Source organism: Syngnathus leptorhynchus, chromosome 3 (assembly GCF_054491065.1).
Source record: "Syngnathus leptorhynchus isolate UIUO chromosome 3, UIUO_Slep, whole genome shotgun sequence".
Classification (NCBI taxonomy): domain Eukaryota; kingdom Metazoa; phylum Chordata; class Actinopteri; order Syngnathiformes; family Syngnathidae; genus Syngnathus; species Syngnathus leptorhynchus.
Window position 1 is genome coordinate 14,444,947 of NC_141197.1, and position 22,657 is coordinate 14,467,603.

Consider the following 22,657-nt stretch of genomic DNA (forward strand, 5'->3'; position numbering starts at 1 on the left):
ATCCGTCACCTGTAGAAATGTGTCTTCCACTTCACTGATTTAAATTATTTCATGCCCTGGCTAAGACACACATTTGAGTCTAATGCCATATATGATTTTCAAATGTTTGGTTCCCCTTTTATATCCCACAGATTGGTCTGAAGGTTAGCAGGAATTATATAAATCCCTCTCAAATGTCAGCAGCTGAAAGTTCTATTGAAACAAATTTGAATGACTGACAACTCGGAGTTACTTGCTCAGTCGTAGTTCTTGAAAGGATATAATGCACATTAGGTATACTCTCCATGTCAGGGATACAAATCAACCTCGTGACCTTGGAAACGTATCCCGCCTTCTCGCTGGCTTCTTTTTCCGTCTCGTCTCAGCGTCTCCTCGAGCAACGTCGACATTAGGAAGTAAAGATATGAAATGCGATGTAAATTCCCACACTATTGCTTGTCACGCTTTGACACGGCTTCGTAAGCGTGCCGATAACGCTAAAGCTCCGTTCTGACTTTTAGCTGCTCCATCCACCTTCAGAAAACCTGTCACCCGCATTCGCGTGCAACCAAATGATATTGATACATATAGTTACATATTGAATTGTAGGCATACTGATATTATGGCAAATATAATAATAATAATAATAATGCAGCAGATATGCACAAAGGATTCCAGGACCATAATTCTATACGTACATAGATGCAAACTGTCTCCGACCCTCCCCCTTCCCTCGCCTCTTGTCACTTGATTGTGTTATTACTATGCTAACCAAATCCTTATAAATGTGATTTAGGGCTCAGTGGCCCCCACACTCCCGCTTTAGCCTTCTGCTACCATGTTTTACTGAAGAGAGGAGGTGTAAGGGAGGGTGAGGATAGAGGAGGAAGGTAAGACTCAGGGTTGTCGAGGTACGGGAACGGAGACGATCACGGGGAAAACAAGACACCACAATAAGTGTGGTGGGGGGCTTACCACACATTCCCGCAACGCCCCTTTCCTCCTATCCGGAGTGTAGTAAAGTGTCAGTAAAATGAAAAAAAAAATAAAAAAAGCATCACCTGCATCTTAAATGAAAATTTCAATTGAAAAACTTAACAGCCCTTCAAATTGCAGAATTTTACACGCGCCAGTAAAGCTTAAATAACACTCAACACTTGGAGGGGGGGGGGGTTGAGGAGAGGGAACGGGGAGGGTGGCAACGACGAGGGTTACTTTGTGTGCGGGCGAGGTTTGATCAAGGTGACTGACTTTCAAAGACTGTTGGATGGCCTGAAAGTTGAAATCCATGATTGATTGTTGAAATGAATGACTAAAAATGTGCCTGTATTGTAAACACAAGAGCGATGTTAGAGTAAAGAACATACCGCTCTCCCTAATTTTCTTATTGACTATGGCTACTCCTCCGGACAGAGGCATGTCTAATTATCCATATGGTTAGATTATAAAGAGAAGTGTCCCAACTTGTGGAGATGAAACTGCAAGTAAGAGAACGACATGCACCTAGAAGACAGTCAGCAAGACGGGCTTTCGCTTATTCGTGGGGTTCACTGGTCCTTTGCTGGTAATTGAATCAGTGTGAGTGCTGAGTAGAGCTAGCATAAAAACCTGTTAACCCAAAAGGTCAACTCGCTGCATTGTTTATTTAGCAGGGAGAGCAAAGGGAAGAGAGAGAGAGACAGACTGGGAGGGAGGTAGCGCGAGATCGGGGAGTAGTTAGAGTTTTTGCATTATTGACAACTGTCAGAAAACCTTCAAGTCAAAAAAGATCTACTGTATTTCAAAACCCTAACTACAAAGCAACGCTACATAACATGCTTCCTTTTTTTTCTAAAAAAAAAAAAAGATTTAAAGGCTTTAACCTGGTTCAAGTGTTTTTTATACTTCACTGCAGCAGTTCACTTTGCAAAATCAAGGTTTCCTTATTCTAAGTATCTTCAAAGATTGATGATTAAGGATATTAAAAACAAAGAAAAAAGTCATTATGGTTCATTCCAGGTGACCGAAAATGGGGACATACTGGTACAACACACACAGCCAATGGCATATCCATACACATGTGCTTGATCTCGTACTTGACTCCTCAACCAGTCATACATGTGTATTCTCGACTGCTCATCTTCTTTCATACTTCCCCTTCTAGTATGCATGCACACAGAGATCTGCATCTGGGAAATCCGTTAGCATTACCACTTAGTGGCGCAGCACGCTTCCTCAGTCAGCTCAGTCACCTTGATTTGCTTGCCCTTCACAGAGCCCCATTATTGCTCTCTGCATCGTGTGTGTGTGTGTGTGTGTGTGTGTGTGTGTGTGTGTGTGTGTGTGTGTGTGTGTGTGTGTGTGTGTGTGTGTGTGTGTGTGTGTGTCTGTGTGTGTCTGTGTCTGTGTGTGTGTGCAAGTATGTGAGTGCATACAGTACAGTGGCATGTAAATGCCAGAGGAGGTGTGGTGCAGGCCCTGTGACGGAAAGGACGTAACATTTTCACAGGTCTTTTGGCACACATAAAGTATACAAGCCAGTTGCACTTACTGGATTCTTGATTAGGTACATTTCTTCAATCTTAATGAAAATTAGGCAGAATGTATCAGTACGATGCGGCAGTAGAGATCGAAAACTACAAAACATTGTCATTCACTGCGCCACAACTTAGATCTGCGCCAAGCTGATCTACTTTAAGTCACTAAATGATCAGTTGTTCCAGGAGCGATTAAAGAAAAAGGAAAAATGTGCCCACTTGGTGCAGTGCAGTCTACAAAAATAGAGCCCAGAGTACTTATTTTAACTTTTCAATTAAATGCAAAATAGATTTGTGAATGCCTTGCTTATTGTATAAGAGAAATTACTATATTCTAAGATGTTGATACTGCTTTCCAATTGTGTCCATTTATTTTGTCTCCATTTTCCCAACAGGTCCAGGTCCCCTTGACCCTCCGACTGTTGCACTGGTGCATTCTCGAAATGTGACAATCACATGGGTCCCGCCCCCGCAGCCAAATGGCATGATAAGAAGTTACAGCCTCTGTCTACATCCTGGCAATATGTCTGATTTAATTCACAAATCTGGTGCCAATTTGGAACCTAACTCGAGCTTTCGTTCTAATCCAAAAACTGAACAGAATCATCTGTACTCAAGTCAAAACTCGGAGCCAGCATCAAATGTTGCCATGCTTGGATCAAAGGGCAACCAGACAGATTTTTCAGAGGTGTATCAAAACCCAGCAGTGACTCACAACGGATACGCTTCAAGCAGACCGAATAGTGAACGTTTAATCAATCAAGATGTCCTCCATTCCACCAATTCATCAAACCCACTCACAGGTTTTAGTCCATCCCTTTCATCAGTTAATGTTTCAGGGGACACCACAAACTACACCTTCCTTCACCTCCTGCCATACCACTCCTACCACCTTCAGGTAAATAACGGCTCTCTGACTATGGTGGAACTTCTGTTCAACTTGATAAATTTATCCTTATTCAACTGTCTAGCTGGAAGCCTGCACCAGTGTTGGTTGCACCGTGTCCAAAGCTCTGCACTTTCGAACCTTGCCAGCTCCTCCTGAAGGCCTCCCGGCACCTCACCTTTATTCTGACACCCCTACCTCGGTGCTTCTGTCCTGGGGTGCACCACAAAACCCAAATGGACTTTTGGAGCGGTGAGACATGATCATATATATTATACTCTGCAAACATGCAACTCAAGCATCCAGGAACAATTAGAATTTAGCAGCTCTTGACCTTGACTATAATTGCTGGCTGAATTTCTGATCTTGGCAAAGGTGGCTAATTGAACGGAGAGTTGCTGGGACGGAACAGATCTCCACTGTAGGCCATCTTCCTCCAGACCCTCTTCCTCTTTCCTTTCTGGACTCCTCATCAGCACTTAGTCCATGGACACGTTATCACTATAGACTTGTTCTCCAAAATCAGGCTGGCACTTCCACAGGTAAGATTGTAATTGCAAGGCATTTCATAGTAAAAAGGTAATGATTCCGTATCCCCGTACTTTCAGGACCTTGGGTGGGTATCACCACCAGACCTTCCAGACCTGCTGGTGTTACTCCGCCAAGGGTCAACGTGTTGGGACCGGAGTCACTACAGGTGATCGCTAATTTGACGTAACCTTCATTAACTGTGTCTTTGTGTCTTCAACTGTAGAATACCCAAAACAAGAAAGTGTAATTGTGCATCTATCCCACTCTCTCTGAGATTGACAGTGTTGAAAAGTCAAAGCAATGTCACACTCATTCCTCTGTCTTTGCTTGTCGGGATTTAATGAGAAAGCAAAAACATTCAACTCAAGGTCCCCTTCACAAAATGGGCGGGGCTGTGACCCTGTCGAAGACGGCTTCCTTCCTGTCGGCCATTTTGAAGGAGGGGCCAGCGTTAAATTCCAACTCTGGCTAATCCCACATCAAGGCCTATCAAGAAAACACATAGACACTAAGGCTGCCTCCACACAAAACGTGCACACACACTTTCACGCACAGCCTTGCACTAATGCTAACAGCCAAAAAATGCTAATGCTTGTCATTATTCCAGAACCACCCCTGTCATCTCTCCAGCTGCAAAGCTTTAGGGGTCACACATCCAAGAAGGAAAATGTTCTTCCTGGTTGATGCTAATTGGACAGGCAGGCCTGCCGCTTCCTGGTTACCAATTGACCTTGACAACAGAGAGGATTTAGACTACTGTACTTGCCCTCATTCTCTAAATGCTCTCTTGTTCTGGATTTTTCTACACAATTTTAGCATTTGCTCTAGATATATATTGCAGAATCGGGTAAAATTAATAAATAGCTCTGTATTTTGGGGGCTATTTATCTGTTTAACATTTACGCTGAAAATCAGAGAGATCATTTCCCTCTTTCCTCGTTGACCTGCATACTCAAGTCATTGCATTGGCGCTTGTATGTTGAAAGGAGAGAATTGTGCTGTCAGCTAAAAAGCACTCTCCCAATGCTTTCTTTTGAATATAATAATAGCATGATGCTCACACACCTCACTCACCACATTATCATTTGGCGCTCTCTTGCTCAAACACACACACACACACAGACTGTACTGGCCTTAGCCCCTGTGGTCCGTGTCAGCCGAGGGTCTGCGCTGTCTTCACCATCTCCAGATTACATCAGGCTATTCAATCTGTAAATGACTTCTAGCACAAAGCGCAGCCTACACGCACTTTGGGAAATGAGCTACCTAACTCAACATGACCCTGCCCATATGCAGCTGGCTGTGTGTATATATAAATATATATATGTGTGTGTGTGTATGCAAGTTTGTGGGTGCGCAGGTGTCCTGTATCACCTCACGGTGACACTTGTTAAATGAATATCAAGGTTGCCTGAGAAATAATTGTTCCTGACATTCATTCATAATATTCTCATCAGCATTTGACCACCTAATCACCTACACTCATAAGTCTGAAGCGTTTCTGAACTGATGACTTATTGTACATGACAGTTTGCGTGTTAACACTCGCAGTCTGTTAGCATAAAGTAGAGTCGCAGGCGGAAGTCAAATGTATAAACACACACACATTTGCGGTTGTTTTTATTTGAATGTATTTAGAAAACACATTCGCACAGATGTCTATGAATTTACGCGAAAGATTCAAATGAGTTTGTGTGTTTTAACATTTGTGTGTACCACTTACCTTCATCCTTTGCCCTAAAATGCTGACAGCCTGAACAGCTTCCAAATCAGATGCACCGCTCGGCAACTGCAAGCTTTTGTTTTTGCATGCGGCAATTCCATTACCGGCCGCCCTTTCATTATTTTAGCATGCCGTTTGTGCATGCATGCGCGTGCATCTTTGTACGTGCGTGCGTAGACACAAACACACACCGTTTTAAATGTGATGAAAAGAATCGTCCGTCCAAGTCAAAGTCAGGTTATCTCTCCCCACCAGAGATTTGATTGCAGACGCAATGCCACCCACAAGACAACACTTTGTAGGATTCTGGCAACATGCTGTCCACTGTGCCCACACTCTGATCAAAATACTCTCTCTCGACACACACACACACACACACACACACACACACACACACACACACACACTGTGCCGTGACTTCCAGTAGTTCATCCATCTAAAAGCTTTCTGCTGTCCTCAGCAAGCTAAGAATAGTGGTACCTCTATGGACGCTGTCGAAACTCTGATTTGTTCATATTTTGAAACAATCTTTCACTTGGGAAATAAGGTAAAGTGGATTTTTTGTGTCCAGTGAGATATTATCATGATAAAAAGATGTTCACGGAGTGTTTTGAGTCGTATTTTGAAATATTGTAATATCATTAACAGGCCTAGAAATTGCACCCGGTTTTGACTTGAGCTCAGGAATGCTGACTCAAGAAATTCTAGCTCATAAGAGTCATTTAAAAGTTAACCTACTGTCTTGGGTTTATATAAATTTCCAATTCTAACATTCTCTTCCAGGTCACATGGTCTCCACCTTTGATTCCCAACGGTGAGATCGAAGGTTACGAAATCCGTCTCCCAGAGCCTCGCATCTTCCACAACGGCGGCAATACGTCTGAGCTTGTCGTGACAATAACGGACCTAATTCCTTACATAAACTACAGCGTCAGTGTGCTGGTGTGTTCCAAGGGGGGTGGATATGTTGGCGGATGCACAGAAAGTCTGCCCTCTCCGGCTACCACATTAGCCACCAGCCCTCAAGGCCTGGCACCGCTGTCAGTGGTGGCCGTCAGTGAGTCCTTCCTTGCGGTCTCTTGGCAACCTCCACACAGACCTAATGGACCAAACATCAGGTAGTACTGACACACAGGAAATGTTTCATTCATTAACAGTGGAGTCCTACAAGTATATTGAACATCGGTAAAAAAAGCCTCCTGCTTGTTATGTACTCAATAAGATCTTGAAAGGGTAAAAATATTAACGTTGACCAGATAATTGTGCTGTTATCTGTTCTGACAAGTGCTTCTGCGGCAACAAGTCTCAATGTAAAAGTCAGTTGTTCATTCCAGGCAATTAAAATGCATGAGCCCGCCTCTATGTTCTGCACAGCTCAGCTCTGCGTGTTTGTCTAAGTGGCTTGCTTAAAAGGTGGCATTAAGCCCTTCTTTTCTGATTACAGCAGAAATTAGCATCACTGTGGGGAGAGGAAAACACAAACCCTGCAGAAAAAACACGAGAAGGAGGGAAGAATGTGCAGTCGACATAAACGGATAGCAAACAGAAAGCAGGCAGAAGAGGAAGAAATTAGTGATAAGGACATAGCTAAAGTTGTTTCTTTGTTTTTCCAGGTGTTTAGCCACATTAGCACGTATGCGCTCAAACCAAAGCTGTACTCATGTTCTATGTCAACACACTCCTGAACATCTAATCCCGCATGCTTTCTTTTTATTCATATTTTCCCTTCAGATATGAGTTGCTGCGACGTAAAAGCCACCAGCCTCTGGCTGCCAGCATGGTCCCCATGGTAACAGCCCCATCCCATAACCCTTCCCAAGATCTCCATCGCTGGTTCCATGTTTACTCCGGCACCAAATTGTTCTACCAAGATAAAGGCCTAAGCAGGTGAGATTACTGAAATGAGCTCTAGAGCAAACGCAGCCGGCCGTGTGTGCAGAACCGATCGGCGAGCCGCGGCTGATGCCGATCTTTTTAATACCGCTCAAAGATACATTAAGCAAATATTCCAAAGAATTAAATTGTTTTTCACGCAGCGCCACCCTAATCTCGCTTTGGCACTTGGTGCAAGATGATGTATTTTTGTTGTTGTTTTTTGAACTCTCACTTTGCTCACTCTGGGTGGACTTTTTGGAGTCTACGTTTTGCTTCAAGCAATCAAGGGGCATAGTCTTTGAACTCATCAGCACACTGCTTGCTTTTTTCGTATCTTAACACTGAGGTGTAAACATACTGCTGTCATCTCTCGCCAGATTTACTCAGTACCAATATCAGTTAGTGGTCCGCAATGATGTGGGCTTCACTTCAGGAGAAATTGTCACCGCGGTTACCATGGCTGGGATTCCTCTCCAAAGTCCAACTCTTTTTGCATACGCTGTCAATCATACAGCGCTTCACGCCAACTGGACACCACCCTGTGAGAGTAACAATGACTCAAACATTGTTTAACAGGCTCACTTATTTTTAGGTACAACCTGCTTGGTCGAATACAGGAGGGTCCAAGTATGCTGGTTTGTAGTTTGGTTTTCATTTATTTTGTAACTTCCGTGTCAAGCATCACAGCAGTGTTGTAGCGCACCGAGGTAATCAGGGTGTAATGATTTTATGATTTTGATTTTTTTTTCTTAGATTCATCATCTGTTTTCAATATCCCAGCTGACCTTGCACTCAACAAATTCTCAATATAAATGTAATACTAAAAGTAAAAAAAGTAAAAAACAATTTTTAAAAAAATCTAAAAACTAATCCTGAATATAAAAATCAAATCAAAGTAAAAAAGAACTAACTAATGAAAAAAAATCCCAAACTATTCTAACTTTGAAATAAAACCATCTCGGAAAAAAAAAAAAAAAGTGCAGCTCTTGTATTGATCTCAATGGATTGAGCAGGTGTACCTAATGAAGTGTCCGATCTGTGCCACATAATAATCACAAAATAAAATAACCATTGAATTGATCATTTTAACCAAACTCTCCATCCTTCCCCAGCGTTGCACAACCTGCAGGGTGACGTGGAGTCCTACTTTCTTTCAGTCATCTCTGCCAATTCCAGACAAACCTTTGTCTTTCCCCCAGAAATCCTCTCCACAGTTGTGACTGACCTTTGGCCCAGGACCACCTACACAGTGTCAATACAAGTGTCTAATGGTGCTCATAATACAACCCAGTCACTAGTTAACGTCACCACAGAGGATGGAGGTGTGTAAATGTATGCATGCTTTCAAGTCTGCATTATTAATTTTCCCATGTTTGTGTGTTAAGCATATATCATTTCCAAGTGTTAACGTGAGTGCTGCTATTGCACCAAGTGTGTAAATTCAATACACTTTTGCTAAGTGTCTGCGTTAATGTGCATTCCGCTGTGTCTCGGTGCTTCAGGGGAGATGTTAAATACATGTTGCCGGGCATGAAATCAATACAAAGTGTGCATGCGAGGCAGATTTAAGGTGTTGTAAAAAGCTTGTGCACAGACGGAACACACACAAAATACACACGGCGCTTGACGACAAACATGGCAACCCAGCTCCTGTTACTTTAGCTTTCTGTCAAGGTTATTGTTTATACATTTGAAAAAAAAAAAACATAGTCAATAATAATTGGTATTTACCAGCGGCCACTACATTAGGTGGAGTACTTTTAAAGTACTGAGGATTTAGTTTACAGTTTAGAGCCATTTCAATTATATTCATTGTACAGAGCAATGTGAGCTTTACAAAAGTAGCTAATAGTATTTATTGTCATCACTACAGAAGCGATTTTGTACTTTTTTTTACTTAAGCAAGTATTTTTTTTTATTAGTTTCAGCAATTTTTTCCCAGATAATAAAGGTTATCTTGTCTTTCCTTTCCATTGGCTCCAACCATCGTTTTCTTTTTATTACCCCGCTGTCTTTTTAAGTATAATAGCACGGAGATGCCTTTCTTTTCCTCTGTAATCTGTGCAGTCGACTAAAAAGTGCATTAAAAACATGATCATTGGGCGCCAAATGCAAAGCATGGCTCGTTTAACTGAGAGGAATCTCGGGGTAATTTTGGTGGGTTTTTTTTCTTTTCTTTTAGCATTAAGATGTCATCCACACACATCACCGAGTATAACTGAACCAAAACGGTCCAAACCCAGCAACTTTATTGTCATGCAACAATAGTCAGTCGATTTCTTTTAGGAACAATAATATGCTGCCTCTGTTAGCTGTCAAAAAATCACTCAGCAATCCATTTCCAGTTTTATTTTAAGAATTGGACCAAAACATTTCAGAGGTGGACCTAAACATGAGAACTATTATGAGTTGAAGAGTTTGCTACACTCTGTTGACATTTTGTTATAACTCATAGTTTTTTGACAATTTTACAAGTCTGGCCTTATGATCTCGAACCACAGAGCAGTTCCAAGGCATTTTAAAGTTTTACCACTGTGGATTTTGTGTAACGGTTTATATGCGATGTCATCAAATCAGTGTGCAGTGACTATGTGACAAAAGTTGCTGCATGGTGCTGTCCTTGTTTCGACTGACTGACTTTGCCTGAGCTCATTGAAGTTTTTGGGTCTGTGCACCAATCTTCAGAGCCAGATGGGATGTCTGCCCCAGAGGTGGTTCCGGTTAACGGCAGTGCTGTTCGCGTGCTCTGGTCGCCTCCTCTCCAACCCAATGGAGTCATTACTGCTTATCGAGTTTACGTTGACGACCGCCTACATGTCAGCGTAGACAACAGCTCGGGGTCCTACCTGCTGGGCAATCTGCTGCCTTTTACTGTTTACAACATTCAGGTACCCATATTGAGAAACACAAAGTACTGTCTTGTATGTTTATTAATTCGTTTGTATTTAAGGTGGAGGTGTGCACTGTTTATGCATGCTTGAGGAGTAATGTTACTCAGACAACCACCGTGGAGGATTTACCCGCCGACATGACCGCACAGCACGCTCAAGTATTCAGTCCGAGGTGATGCTTAATATATTTTGAATTGTCGGTCTTTGGCTCAGCTCACTTTTGTCATCAGCATTTTTGTCTCCTGCCAGGGTTGTTAAGTTGGATTGGTCACCTCCGGGCCGGCCGAATGGCATCATGCTCGGTTACGAGGTCTTAAGACGCACCTCGGGGTCATGCGGCTCAAGGTCGGCGGAGGTCACGCCCTATGTGAGGAAAGAGTCTGGAGATGCAGACGGCGTGATTTTCAGATGCTCCTACTTGCAGTGTCCCGCTACTCATCGTGTGTGTGGCACGTCTTGCTTCCACCCTGACCAACAGGTTATTAGCTCCGTATAGATTTTGTCCTCTTCTTTTGTCTTAATATCAAAAGGTCGCCTTTCTATACTCAATGCAAGGTTCTATGTTGTACAAATGTGTGTTGCAATCACATTCAAAGCGAAGGAAAAAAGTATAATTACAAAAAAAATCAAGTCATGTTTGTTATATTATTTATTTCCATAGTTTGTAGTTTTGTTTTCACTTTTAAATTTCGGACTTCTCAAACAACATCTATGTATAATTTTGTTGTATTCTGAGTTTCCAGCATTTTTACACGTTTGATTATTTTCATCAAAATTTTAATCAGGTTTGCTGCACTGGAATATTATACGAGAAGATGCCACATCATTACTGCTGTGCCGGGCACTATCTGAGCTTTACTAATTCTACCAGTCCAGTTTGCTGTGATGGCAAACTGTTGTCAACTCTGCCTCACCACCACTGCTGTGGGGGATACTATGTTCACCTGAAAGCTAGTAAGTATCTTCCGTGGGATTTCCTTTTTTTTCCACTTTTGTTTGACTTTACAGCAGTTCCCTTCATCCGACCTTGTCTCTGTAGATGAATACTGCTGCCCCGACCACTCGCAGGGCCGTGTCTCAGTGGGGCCTGGGGACAGCTGCTGTGGGGGCGCTCCTTACGCCACCAAAGGCGGACAGCTGTGCTGCAGTGGGAGCCTCCACGATGCTTACGGAGTCCAGTGTTGCGGAGGCCACATTGTAGATGATGCACTCGTCTGCTGTGGAGGACAAGCGCATGCGTACATTCCAGGTGAGAGAATAAAGAACACAACATGCTGTCACAGCAAGCAAACACAAAAGGCAGAGAAAATGAGATTTAAAAAAAAAAAAAGATATTTTAAAGAGGACACCAAATTGCATGCATACAAAAAGAGTTTGGCAAAACTTTTTGGACGCAAACCAATAACATATAAGATTGCAGTGTCCCCCTAAACAAGCTGCTTTGTGACTATTGCATGAATGTCAAAATTAAAATTATTCAATGCTGACCCACATAAGAATGACCATGTCTGCTATTCTAATTAAATCTGTAAAGGAACACAAAAAAAAAAGACCGTCAACTAGAGAAAATGACAGAGAAGAATGTAGCATCAGGGGAAGAGGTAGACACATGGTGCAGGAACGCGGGGTCCTTTCCCTTTCTTTCCTCCTGCAGTGTCCCGACGCGCCCAGATACCATGGCACAGATGGGACTGTGTGTGTGTGTGCGCTTGGATATGAATACACACGCATATAGGTGAATGTGTGTGTCATTAGACATCTTTGTCATGGCAGATGATGATGAAACACACTCTGGATGGCTCAGTTGAAGGCACTGCCAAGCACACAGCAGGATAAATAACACACACATTCTCGCTCCCATAATTTCACACCTATACCTATTACATGCACACACAGACACACACGCAAAGAGTCAACAGGGTACGCTCTGCGGGGTTCACTTTGTGTTCAGTGCCAGATACAGACACATGGACTCAATTCATCTCATATGAGCAATGGCCCCATATGAAGGGGCCTCTGGTTAGCCTAGAAATTTTCACACACAAAAGTCAAGAATCACTTTTCCATAGATTGGCTATTTCATGTTTTTCCACTGCTCCATCCTCTGGCCTTGTGTTCCTCGGGACTCATCTAGGCACCTTTTCTTCCTCTTCCTGCTCTTTCCCCTCCCTCTCCCTTCCCAGCCACTCATCAGTCATTAGCGTTAGCTTCCCCGTTGAGAGCATATGGTATGATGGATCGCAGGGCTAGCGGCGCTAGCGAGGCTAAGGGCCATTTGCCGGGTGCGCCGCGGCGTAGGGGGAGCCCTGGGGCCGGCGATGCAACCTCGACCCCACACGTCTGTTTCAAGACCCTCCCAAACACAACATGTTCACCTATTATAGGATAGTCTGCTTAACCTTGGCACAGGTCAATCGTGATGCTCCCTGGTAACATGCTGACAAATTTGTCACTTTTATGATGGACAAATGAATGACAGATGTATTCAAATCCATGCATTGAAAGAAGTACCAAAGAAGTTCCTGGTTTTTTTGGGGGGTTTTTTTGAATGACAAAAATGTATGCAGCCAAATTTAAACGACAGGTCCAAAAGAAGAAAGTGTGCGCTAGCAAAGAACTAGATGGAGCAGATTAAAGGAGGAGTGAAGGGTATCCCATTGTGCCCAGCTGATAGACTAGGTTAGGCTGATGTGATTACGGCGTCCCTGAAGTGCGATCTATCACACATTACCGTCCGTACTGTCAACAACCATACAGACGCGCTGCAGGGGAACGCCAATGCCGGGAGACAGCCGTCTGGCAACCGATACGTTGGCCTGCATGCACATGTGCGCGCACGGAGATGCTCGCACGGTAACACAATAACTATCAGGGTGTAGATATAAAGTTAAAGCAACACAATTACTGGGAAAACAGACGGTAATGTGCAATGTTTTTTGTCGGGGGTGAATCGGGACAAATACAATCAGAGGAAATAGAATCAGGGTCAGAAATGTCAGCATCCCACCCCAAGATTCTTTTCAGGCTTGTCAGCACTTTACGGCGGCAATTCTCAATTGTTCTTCTTCAATCTTTTATGCATTGTCGCTTTTCGAAAGCAAGAATCCTGTTGATATTGGAACATCTAATAACGTCCATCTATTTTCTCTGGGGGCTTATCTTCATTAGGGTGGCGAGTGTGCACATTTTATTTTTAGTTATTTCTTTTTATTTTACGGTTGTTCTTTCAAGGTAAATTTAAAATTGAATTTTCTTATTTGAATAAATACTAAATTTTAGTGAGTAATTATTAATAATCGCCCAGCCTTACTTGATAGTCTATTTTGTATGGGGAAGGAACCAAATCCCTTTTGAATACAGTATCACCTATGCCTCTTTGTCAAACAAGTTGTAGAAAATATTGTTGCTGTTTTTCCTACACGTTGACCTGTGTGGTTTGAGTTCAAGAGCAACTTTGAAAATTCTTCTTCTGCCCCCTTTTTCATCTCCTCGAGTTTGCATGCTAGATGTTCTTGTAAGATTAAGGTGAGATTAGATGGTGTTTAAAGATACGCATGTGGTGTCTATGGCCTCCCATTGACTTCGGTCTCCACCGCAGTGTGAGCTCCGCTAATCATTTCCGCTTCACACTTACACTTTATACCGTGCACTCCTTCACTGACCCTTCAACCCCCACTTTTACCCATTTCTCAGTGTGCGCGCGCCACTGTAAATAGCCTCCCCAAGTTCACGTCTTTCTCTCTTCAAAAAAAAAAAAAAAATCCCAGCGTTTCTTTAACTCCTTCACTGACTCCCTCCCTCTGTCCCAGCCCAGCAGGCCCCATCCAAACGTTCAAGGACAAATCTGAATATCCCTTTTCACCGTTTAAGTGTTAAAAGCCTGGCGGTGGCGGGGTGTTATCTTAACGCGCCTTGCCGTGCCATCATCAGTGCGCGTGATGAAAATGGCTGTGATGATGCTAAAAGAAAAAAAGAGAAGGGGGAGAAAAAGTAATAATCAAATATGTTTTTCAAGGGCACAGTGACCATTTGCTGGGGGGAAATTATCCTAGTAGTTAAGCTTGCGCAGTCTGAGCCGAGTGGAGTTGGGAGAGTGGATGCGTGTGTGTGCTTGTGTGTATGTGTGTGTGTGTGTGTGTGCGCTTGTGTGTGTTGGTGTCTGTGTGAAGCTTATTTTTTGCATGCGTGCTTCCATATGTTTTGTTTTAACTCCTTTCTGCATATTCTGAATATATTCACGTAGTTTCATGCTATATAGCTAAACATTATTTTATGGTTTCTGCCAAAATAACATAAATGTCAGTCAGTGTGAGAGTGTGCATACGTACGCCTGTCCATGCAAATCATTGCCAAAATTCCCTCATCAATGATGGGTAGCAAACGGCCAACAGTGGTGGATTCCAAACAGAAGCGTCTGGGTGATTTTTTATTATATTTTTGCAAGATAAAGTGCTCTTTGAACACAGGGAGACGTTTCTCTCTCTGTTAATGTACTTATGATGATGCATTTTCTATTACATTGGCTAGCGAGAATAAATCCAGAGGTTGTCCGCTGCATACAGTAAAGGACAGTCAGCCCTGTCTTTGTTTTACATTTTACTTTTGTTAATCTGTATATTTTGTATTTAGTTTTGTTTTAGAAGAAAATATTTGCATATTTTATTACATTTGCCTGGCAGCGCTGTCGTGGTATGATGAGTATGGTAAGCGATATTATAGATCTACATACCTAAATGTGGCGTGCGGGAGGGCTTCATTCCACTAATTAGCATGGAAAGCCAGAAAATGTAATTTATTACAGTACTGGACGCGTTTGGATAACTGGTAATGTTGACAAGATGAAGGACTTCATTAAGACAAGAGGACAAGTCGTCACGTGGGACATGTGTACATGTACATTATGTTGTGTCCTTGCTGGCCAAGCTTTCCGTGTGTGTGTGTCCACTGGGAAACTTTGCTTTGTGTGATCTCACATGTCACCCAGTGGAAAGAGTGTACTGTCGCTCAAAAAAAAAAAAATAAAGGCCATATTTTGTGCAGTAAACATCTTTCAACAGGAAATAGTTGTCTGATATGACCTTTAAATGCGTCACACCATTTTTTTCCCCACCATTTGTGTCTATATTTTATTTTTCCCTGTGCCAATGCCATGGTAATATATTCAGGTATTTAAAAGTGTTTGATTTGTTTAAAGTTGTGGAGGGGTTTTAGTCTCCTAGAGAGCCCGGATAACCCTAATCCACAACACACATTTTTATCAGTAGTTCATTGGCAGGGCTAAATATTGACTTATCATTAAGTGGAATGTGGAAACCCCTAATAATAATTCACGTTGTCTAAGCACCTTGTGTTGATGCAGCGCTCCCGACGCTGCTAATGAATGTATGCAAATCCAGCATAAATCTGAAGATTAGGGCCCAAGCGTTCCGCGATGCTACAGAGAAAACAAGAGGTGTGTGTATGTGTGTGATAAGTCGCTGTCAACACGTACACAAACACATATACACAACCAGGGCGAGAAAACGCGATGCATGTTTCAAAACGTGAACACAGATAATGCTCGGGATTGTATTTCTGTTTAATGCGCGATAATATGAAATAAAAGTTGAAAAGCACAATAGTAAACAGCTGTAGTAAAATGCTCGAGGAACTTTGTGACATGTATTCTGTGTTTTTGTTGATTGGAAATACAGTTGTGTGCTGATAACCATGGAGATTATAAATGGCAACGTGTCACGGAAAAAGTTTGAAGGGAAAGTGACTTAATTATTAACGTGTGCACTCTATCATGGTAAAATATCAAGGGATTTAAAAAAGAAATTTGAAATACATTTGTCAAACAGAACATATCTTATGCTACGTGGTTATTAATTCATTCACTGCCATTGACGGCCATAGATGTCAAAGATCCATGAGGAATTTAACCAATATTATTTTTAACAACTCAGCATCAATTAATACGCTGAAAATGAAGTTTTGTGTATTTTTAAACTTTTCTCAACCGCACATAATATGGTAATACTTTCTCATCTATTTTCAGTTTTGAATAAGCTGTGGCATGTTTTGCTCAGACTAAATGTCCTTCAAAAGAAAAGTTTCAAAGTTTCATTTGACCCTCCCTTATTGAAACCTGATTGCTTTGTTGAGCGACTTTTACGGTACATACAGTATCAATTGGAAGATGCCCAGTGTTTGCAACCATAAATATTCCAGTTAAGGAATATGCCCCCCCCACACCTCCATATTGATACCTCTCCATAGTCATATGCAGACGGTGTCGAGGTGTAATGTCGAGCGAGGGCTGCCAGTGCCGAGAAGAAAGCCCGGCGTAAAGGTGACGATGGCGAGAGGACAAGCGATGAGTGTAGAAAAGCTATTTGGAAAAGTGTTGAGCTGTTTATTTGCTCGTCATTGAAGCTGAAGTAAGTCGCTGAGGGAATTGGCCGGCGAGCCTCTGCTCCGCAACAGCTGCCGCCGCTAAGTGAGTTACCGGCCGTCACACTGCCTTTATGTCACACAATCACAAACACGTCCACGCGCGCATATTGCGCTGTCACACGGTGCCCAGGTTACAATGCGCCGAGCAGGGGATGGGTTTCTCTCTGAATCCGATTTGCATGAGGAGTTAACACTGATGGAGGTGTTAGACAATAAGTTATTTATCACGCCGCAACTAGCTGCAAGCCCCATTAGAGGACAAGGCCGTGACACAAAGCAATGACTTGGTGTTTAATGTCGGCTGTCAAATAAAATGAGCTCCACAGCTGGAAGCGGACGCCACCGCGGATCAGCATGTCATCAACCGTTAGCATACACTTACTAAATACCTCATGAAAGTTGCATTATTATAACCAGAAGCTCGAGCTTCTTATAGTTTTACCCACGTTGATTTAGAATGAGAAGCTTTTATTATTTGACTCTGGTTGAAATGCAATTTGTCCTTTAAGCACAGGAAGAATATTTAAGTCGTTGTGTGCGTCGCTCATTTCCATTTCCAATGCGTCCTCACAGCAGGTGATTTGCTGACTCAGCTTTATAACAGGACAATATTACGGCCCTAATCCACTGAAAGGCCAGAGCATGACAATCCCTTCAGCTAAGCCGTGTTGATGTCTCACTAACCTGATTGCCTCAACCTGGGTAATTACCAGAGCCACAGGAGAGATGCGGGACCATCTTCAGCTCCCTCTGACTTTTGTTTCACCCTCACATCTACGACCTCACCTTTTGCCAACACACACCAATGTCACACACAACTAACAGGTTCAGGGAGTGTAAAAGAGGTTCTGAAAATGGCTGGCATTGAATGAATTTTCATCAGCTTTGTTTTATTTTTGTTTTCTTCCTCAGGTTTTTCCTGCTGTGCTCAAGAGTATATCAACTCTTCCACATCTCTTTGCTGCATGGGCAGTGATGGAATTCCAACGATACATCCATCGGGCAATAGTACTGTCAGACTGAAGTGTTGTGGGTCAAAGGTTGTGCTTCAAGAGCAAGAGTGCTGCAATGGAATCGGTTTTGACCCGCAACGACATGTGTGTGCCAGCAGGCCCACGCCGGGCCTTTTGATGGAGGTTTGCTTGGTCACTTTTTTTTATTTTTTTTATTGTGCTTAAAAGTTTTAACTGCACATAATAGCATTGGATTTTTTTGTGATATTGATTTCTTCCCCCCGCGTCAAGATAACAGATAAACAATATAGCACAAAGATCATAATTTATAAACTGCCTAATCGGATTTCGTCATAACGCTGCTCCGAGCACCAAAGAAATATTATCATTGTATCTGAGGTCGGCATGGTTGTCTCACCAAATTTTCCTGATCAACTATTGTAAAACTTAACATTCGATGAATCAATGTGTTAATTTTATTAACCAATCGAAATGACACTGAATGGAGAAAGAGTCACATCGAGTTAGATGAGATCAACCCTTGGAATTGGGGGCTGCTCCGTCTTCCATTCATCATTTCGGGTCATGTGGTGTCAGCATACACACACACACACAAACACACACACGGACATGCACACTATGATAAGAGCACAAAGGGTGGCAACCCATTAGCTGTAATGATGTCATTAAGGTCATTGCATCACATACCTCAAACAAACACTACATGAACAAAAGTATGAGGACACTTTGCCATTACACTTTCAGGGAGTAAATATTCTCTTCCCCCTTATTTCCCAGAGTGAGTGTTTCCAGGGTGCCCTGTGTCCAGTGTCAGCATCCTCCACAGCCTACTGTGGTTCCTGTGACATTGACCCATCTACGACCTCCTGTACATGGGTCATGTCTGCACATCCTGGTGCTCCCTCCGCTTCATACACACCTACAATGGACGCCACATCTGATGCACTCATCACAGGATCCCCCCCACACACAAACAGCAGTCATCTCAACAATGGCGTTCTGGGGAATGAGCCGAGTTTGTGCATGTCGCATGAGGAGGTTGTGTACAGCGGAGATGCCCAAAGATACACCTATACAGGTATTTTTATTTAGGTAGTTGTTAGATCTGAGCTCTCGTACATTTTTTTTTTTTTAGGCCTATGTGGGTCAAAAACCAAAATGTCCGCCCAATGTGCTTCTCTGTGTTTCCGTTGCTTTGTGTGTTTGTGCATGAGGTGGTTAAGATAAGTTTCGAGACGATGCTGTGACACCATCTGGGCAGAGGCACATAAAGCTGTCACCACCCGCCATCCACCAGATGTTACGCATGCACACACCGGCTATCATGCTATACTTCCCTTAGATAGAAACATGTAGTATCTCACACACATGCTATAAATATGTATCATCCACTCACACACACACATGTCACATCTTAATCAAATACATAAACAGTTTTGAGGCATGTGTCTATTTATGGGGGCACAGCCTTTGTTTCATTTGCATGTGCATGTCATCACGTGTGTGTTTTTGCAGCCTGGGTTTTCATCGTAGTAAAGACAATAGTCCCAGACTGGTGGTTAAAACATGCTTTCATTTACAGCGGCGGTCCCTCAGCTCTCCTTAAAAGCTCTGCCACATATGTGCGCGAATGTTGGCAAGTGCGTGGGTCTTTATATATACTTCTGTACGCGTACCCCCGGCAGAAGGGTTGTAACAAGGCCCCCGTCACCGCCTTACATTTACAGCTTGCCGAGCGACCGGCGCATTTATTTGTTATATGTTCGTGTCATGTCTGCTGCCATTGGCAATGCTCCCTTAGTGGTTTACACAAATTGAACTGCTGTTACTGTAAGCACATAATGTTTAGGGCCTGCACATTAACATGCTCCCTATGTTATACTTGAGTGCGCAATTGCTTGGAATATTTTGAGGGCTTTGACAATATGTTGTTATTGTTGTTTGTAATGTAGAATAATGCACGGGAGCAGACGGATTTTTTTGCTCACTTTATTTCGCTGCAAATGATTGAAACTGTGCACCACTCTGACTTATTTTTCATAGATTCAGGCTTGGAGCCCTTCACCACCTACGAGTACAGAGTGAAGGGCTGGAACAGTTTTGGCCGATGCTCCAGCGATGTGATCACGGTCACCACCGCTGAAGACAAACCATGGGGAGTGCCCCCACCTCGGTGGAGACGCCTGGGTGAACGTAGTGATGTCATCCAGTGGCGTTGGCAAGCACCTGCTAGACCTAACGGTATGTGTTCATGAGGATTTTTAGCACATCAGTGGTTAAAGTCACTTGATTTTTTTAAATCTATGCTTATAATTTTTCTGCTTTTTGCTAGGAGTCATAACCCACTATGTGATACTACGTGATGGACAAGAGCGTTACCGTGGCGATGAGAACAGCTTCACAGATGTGGGTGGGATCAGACCTTTCCAGGAATTTAGTTACCAGCTGAGGGCTTGCAACAGGGCGGGGTGCACTGATAGTGCAAAGGTAAGACTGTGTTTGTATGATTTTTATTTTTTTAGAATGTGACAGAATATTTCTTCTTTTGGGCTTTCATGTGAAAGTTTATAATCATCAATCTAAGTGAAAATTATTTAGGCCTTCAATTTCTTGCGCATTCTTGAATGATATCTGACACAAGAGGGCCAAGATAGCAGCTCTAATGGCAAATTAGTTGAATTTCCTTTCCTTGTGCTCTTATCTAATCTCTTGTTTAACTTATTGAACTCAAGGTCCTCGCTTGATTTCAGTCTCTGTCATTTTAAGGTTGTCCGTGTACACCATTTACAGCTTTGCTTACTTTCTAATGTGATCATTTCCCGCTTTATGGATGCTTTGCTGTTTCCATGTCAGAACATGGATGCCGCTTACGCTCTCCCCCCCCAGTACTGTATGTGAGGCTTTGGATTTGCTGAGTCCACCTGATGTTTGTGATAGCATCCATAATAGCTTCACACAGTAACTCCCCTCCGCTATCTCTTGAGCTGTAGCTGAGCTGATATCAACACAACAATTAATTTCGCCGGCTTAGCACAGATGAAAGCTCCTGTTGAAAAGTGTCTGTCTTGCTTTTATAGCTGACTGAACATGTATTATTATTTGGCAAAAAGTTATGTAAAGAGGCCAATGCGTCACCAGGAGGCCGACATGGAGGATAATGAGGGTCTTATGGAACTTTTGTGAGCTTCAACTTGGGTTTCTAGAGAAATTGATGACGAGTTGATAAATCCTTACAATAAATGAGGAATTGGAAGAATGATAACGTCGATGGTCATGGGAGAAAGATTAGAAGGAGGATAAATGGTTAAAAGGATAAATAGTGAAAGATGCATCAATTGGAATGTTCCATTTAGTTGCGCTCATCTTGTGTTTGGGTTGAGTGAGTGCATTATTGCTTCATTCTATGTCCCCCATAATCATCATACAAAATTCCAGTCATGAATCTATTTAAAAAAAAAAAAAAAAAACTTCATACATTCATATGTCGCATGACGAGACTTCTTGCAAAAAGCAAACCACTGTCACACAGTTCAGTCATCCTTGGATGCTTGCTGATCTGATGTCTCTGATGTCAAGCGTGGTGGTTTGGAATTCAAAATTTTGAATCATTAGAGATTGACAATCTGATAACTTCGCACGTAACCGATAATAAACATTCTATCATGACATAAAGGTGAAGCTTTCTCCAAGTATCCAGCCATATGACCACCAGGAGAGCCCTGGATCCCCCCCCCCCCCCCCCAAGTAACCAAGCACAGTTAAACAACAAACTCAATATCTGTCATACACACACAGAGCGCACAAAACCCAGCACACACAATCCCAGTAGAGAGTGGAAAGGGAGTGACTTGGATTAGTTTGTACACCAGTGAAAATTGGCCAAACATTCCCAATTATGGGACAAGGTGGGCTAACCTAATACACCAGCGCAATTACCTGGCATCCACACACACCAGCAGACACAGACGCACACTTGAACGCACGCCTGCCGCGACAACAGAAGGTGCTGATCTAATACGCTTGGTCACTTAGAGAGGTTGGAAGAGCGATTGGTCCTCCTTTGTCTTGAAATGCTCATGTCCTGTTGCCTCTGCTATTTGTCTGCTGTCATTCCTGTGATAGGAACGTCAACCTCCCCCAGGTGCTGTCCTTACTTTGGTTTCTTCCCTACTCCCAACAATGCCCCTTCTAGCCACTCTTTGGACTTCTTGGTGACAATCACCCCTCGCCCTTTTATTTTACCTCATTTTCCCGACTTGCTGAAATTCCACTCCTGTGACTTTATGAGCAAAATAGGAAAAGTACAAACTTCATTACAGTTGGCAAACTTAATATTCATTAATGAGTGGATATAACATGAAATTTAATAACACTGTTTTTGTCTGTTGTTTCATTATTAGAAAATCAAGTTAAAATATAGTTGGGATATGCAGTAACACACATCTATAAAAGTATAACATTTCTAAAGGATTATTTTTGTATATTAAATTGACAACTTGAAAGAATAAATTCATCTTTTAAATTGCATTTATTGAATATGCAGCCAGATTACTGTTCGGTTTGCTTTATTTTTAAAAATATATATTTTTCAGTTATTTTTATCATGCATTTATTTATGTATACCTTTTATTTCCTTGGGGATGCCAATGGCAACATTTTGCTGGAATGGACCAAAAAATGGGGGGGGGGGGGGGGGGCGTGTATAAAATTGGCACATGGGCAATAGAAGAAAAAAGTAGTTTATTCTGATTCAAATTTAATTTAATGTTGTCTATCAGCGCTATACTGCTACCATAACAAAAAAAGAAAAAATATATCTTTCCATCATTGATGTTTGACTTTTT

The 22,657-nt window shown here is 42.4% G+C and overlaps 1 protein-coding gene across 1 annotated transcript in view; it reads left to right on the forward strand.

Annotated features, from left to right (window-relative positions):
- The window catches only part of ush2a (Usher syndrome 2A (autosomal recessive, mild)), a 113,395-nt gene that overhangs the window by 61,861 nt on the left and 28,877 nt on the right, over positions 1–22,657 (forward strand). The window contains exons 51-67 of the mRNA XM_085907901.1: positions 2,891–3,393; positions 3,467–3,633; positions 3,757–3,923; positions 3,990–4,078; positions 6,419–6,753; positions 7,367–7,522; positions 7,888–8,051; positions 8,623–8,832; positions 10,196–10,398; positions 10,461–10,573; positions 10,651–10,879; positions 11,187–11,355; positions 11,441–11,650; positions 17,752–17,975; positions 18,591–18,891; positions 19,857–20,054; positions 20,146–20,300. Of these exons, the coding sequence (XP_085764027.1) occupies positions 2,891–3,393; positions 3,467–3,633; positions 3,757–3,923; positions 3,990–4,078; positions 6,419–6,753; positions 7,367–7,522; positions 7,888–8,051; positions 8,623–8,832; positions 10,196–10,398; positions 10,461–10,573; positions 10,651–10,879; positions 11,187–11,355; positions 11,441–11,650; positions 17,752–17,975; positions 18,591–18,891; positions 19,857–20,054; positions 20,146–20,300 (3,593 nt within the window). The remainder of the gene's footprint in view (positions 1–2,890; positions 3,394–3,466; positions 3,634–3,756; positions 3,924–3,989; positions 4,079–6,418; positions 6,754–7,366; positions 7,523–7,887; positions 8,052–8,622; positions 8,833–10,195; positions 10,399–10,460; positions 10,574–10,650; positions 10,880–11,186; positions 11,356–11,440; positions 11,651–17,751; positions 17,976–18,590; positions 18,892–19,856; positions 20,055–20,145; positions 20,301–22,657) is intronic.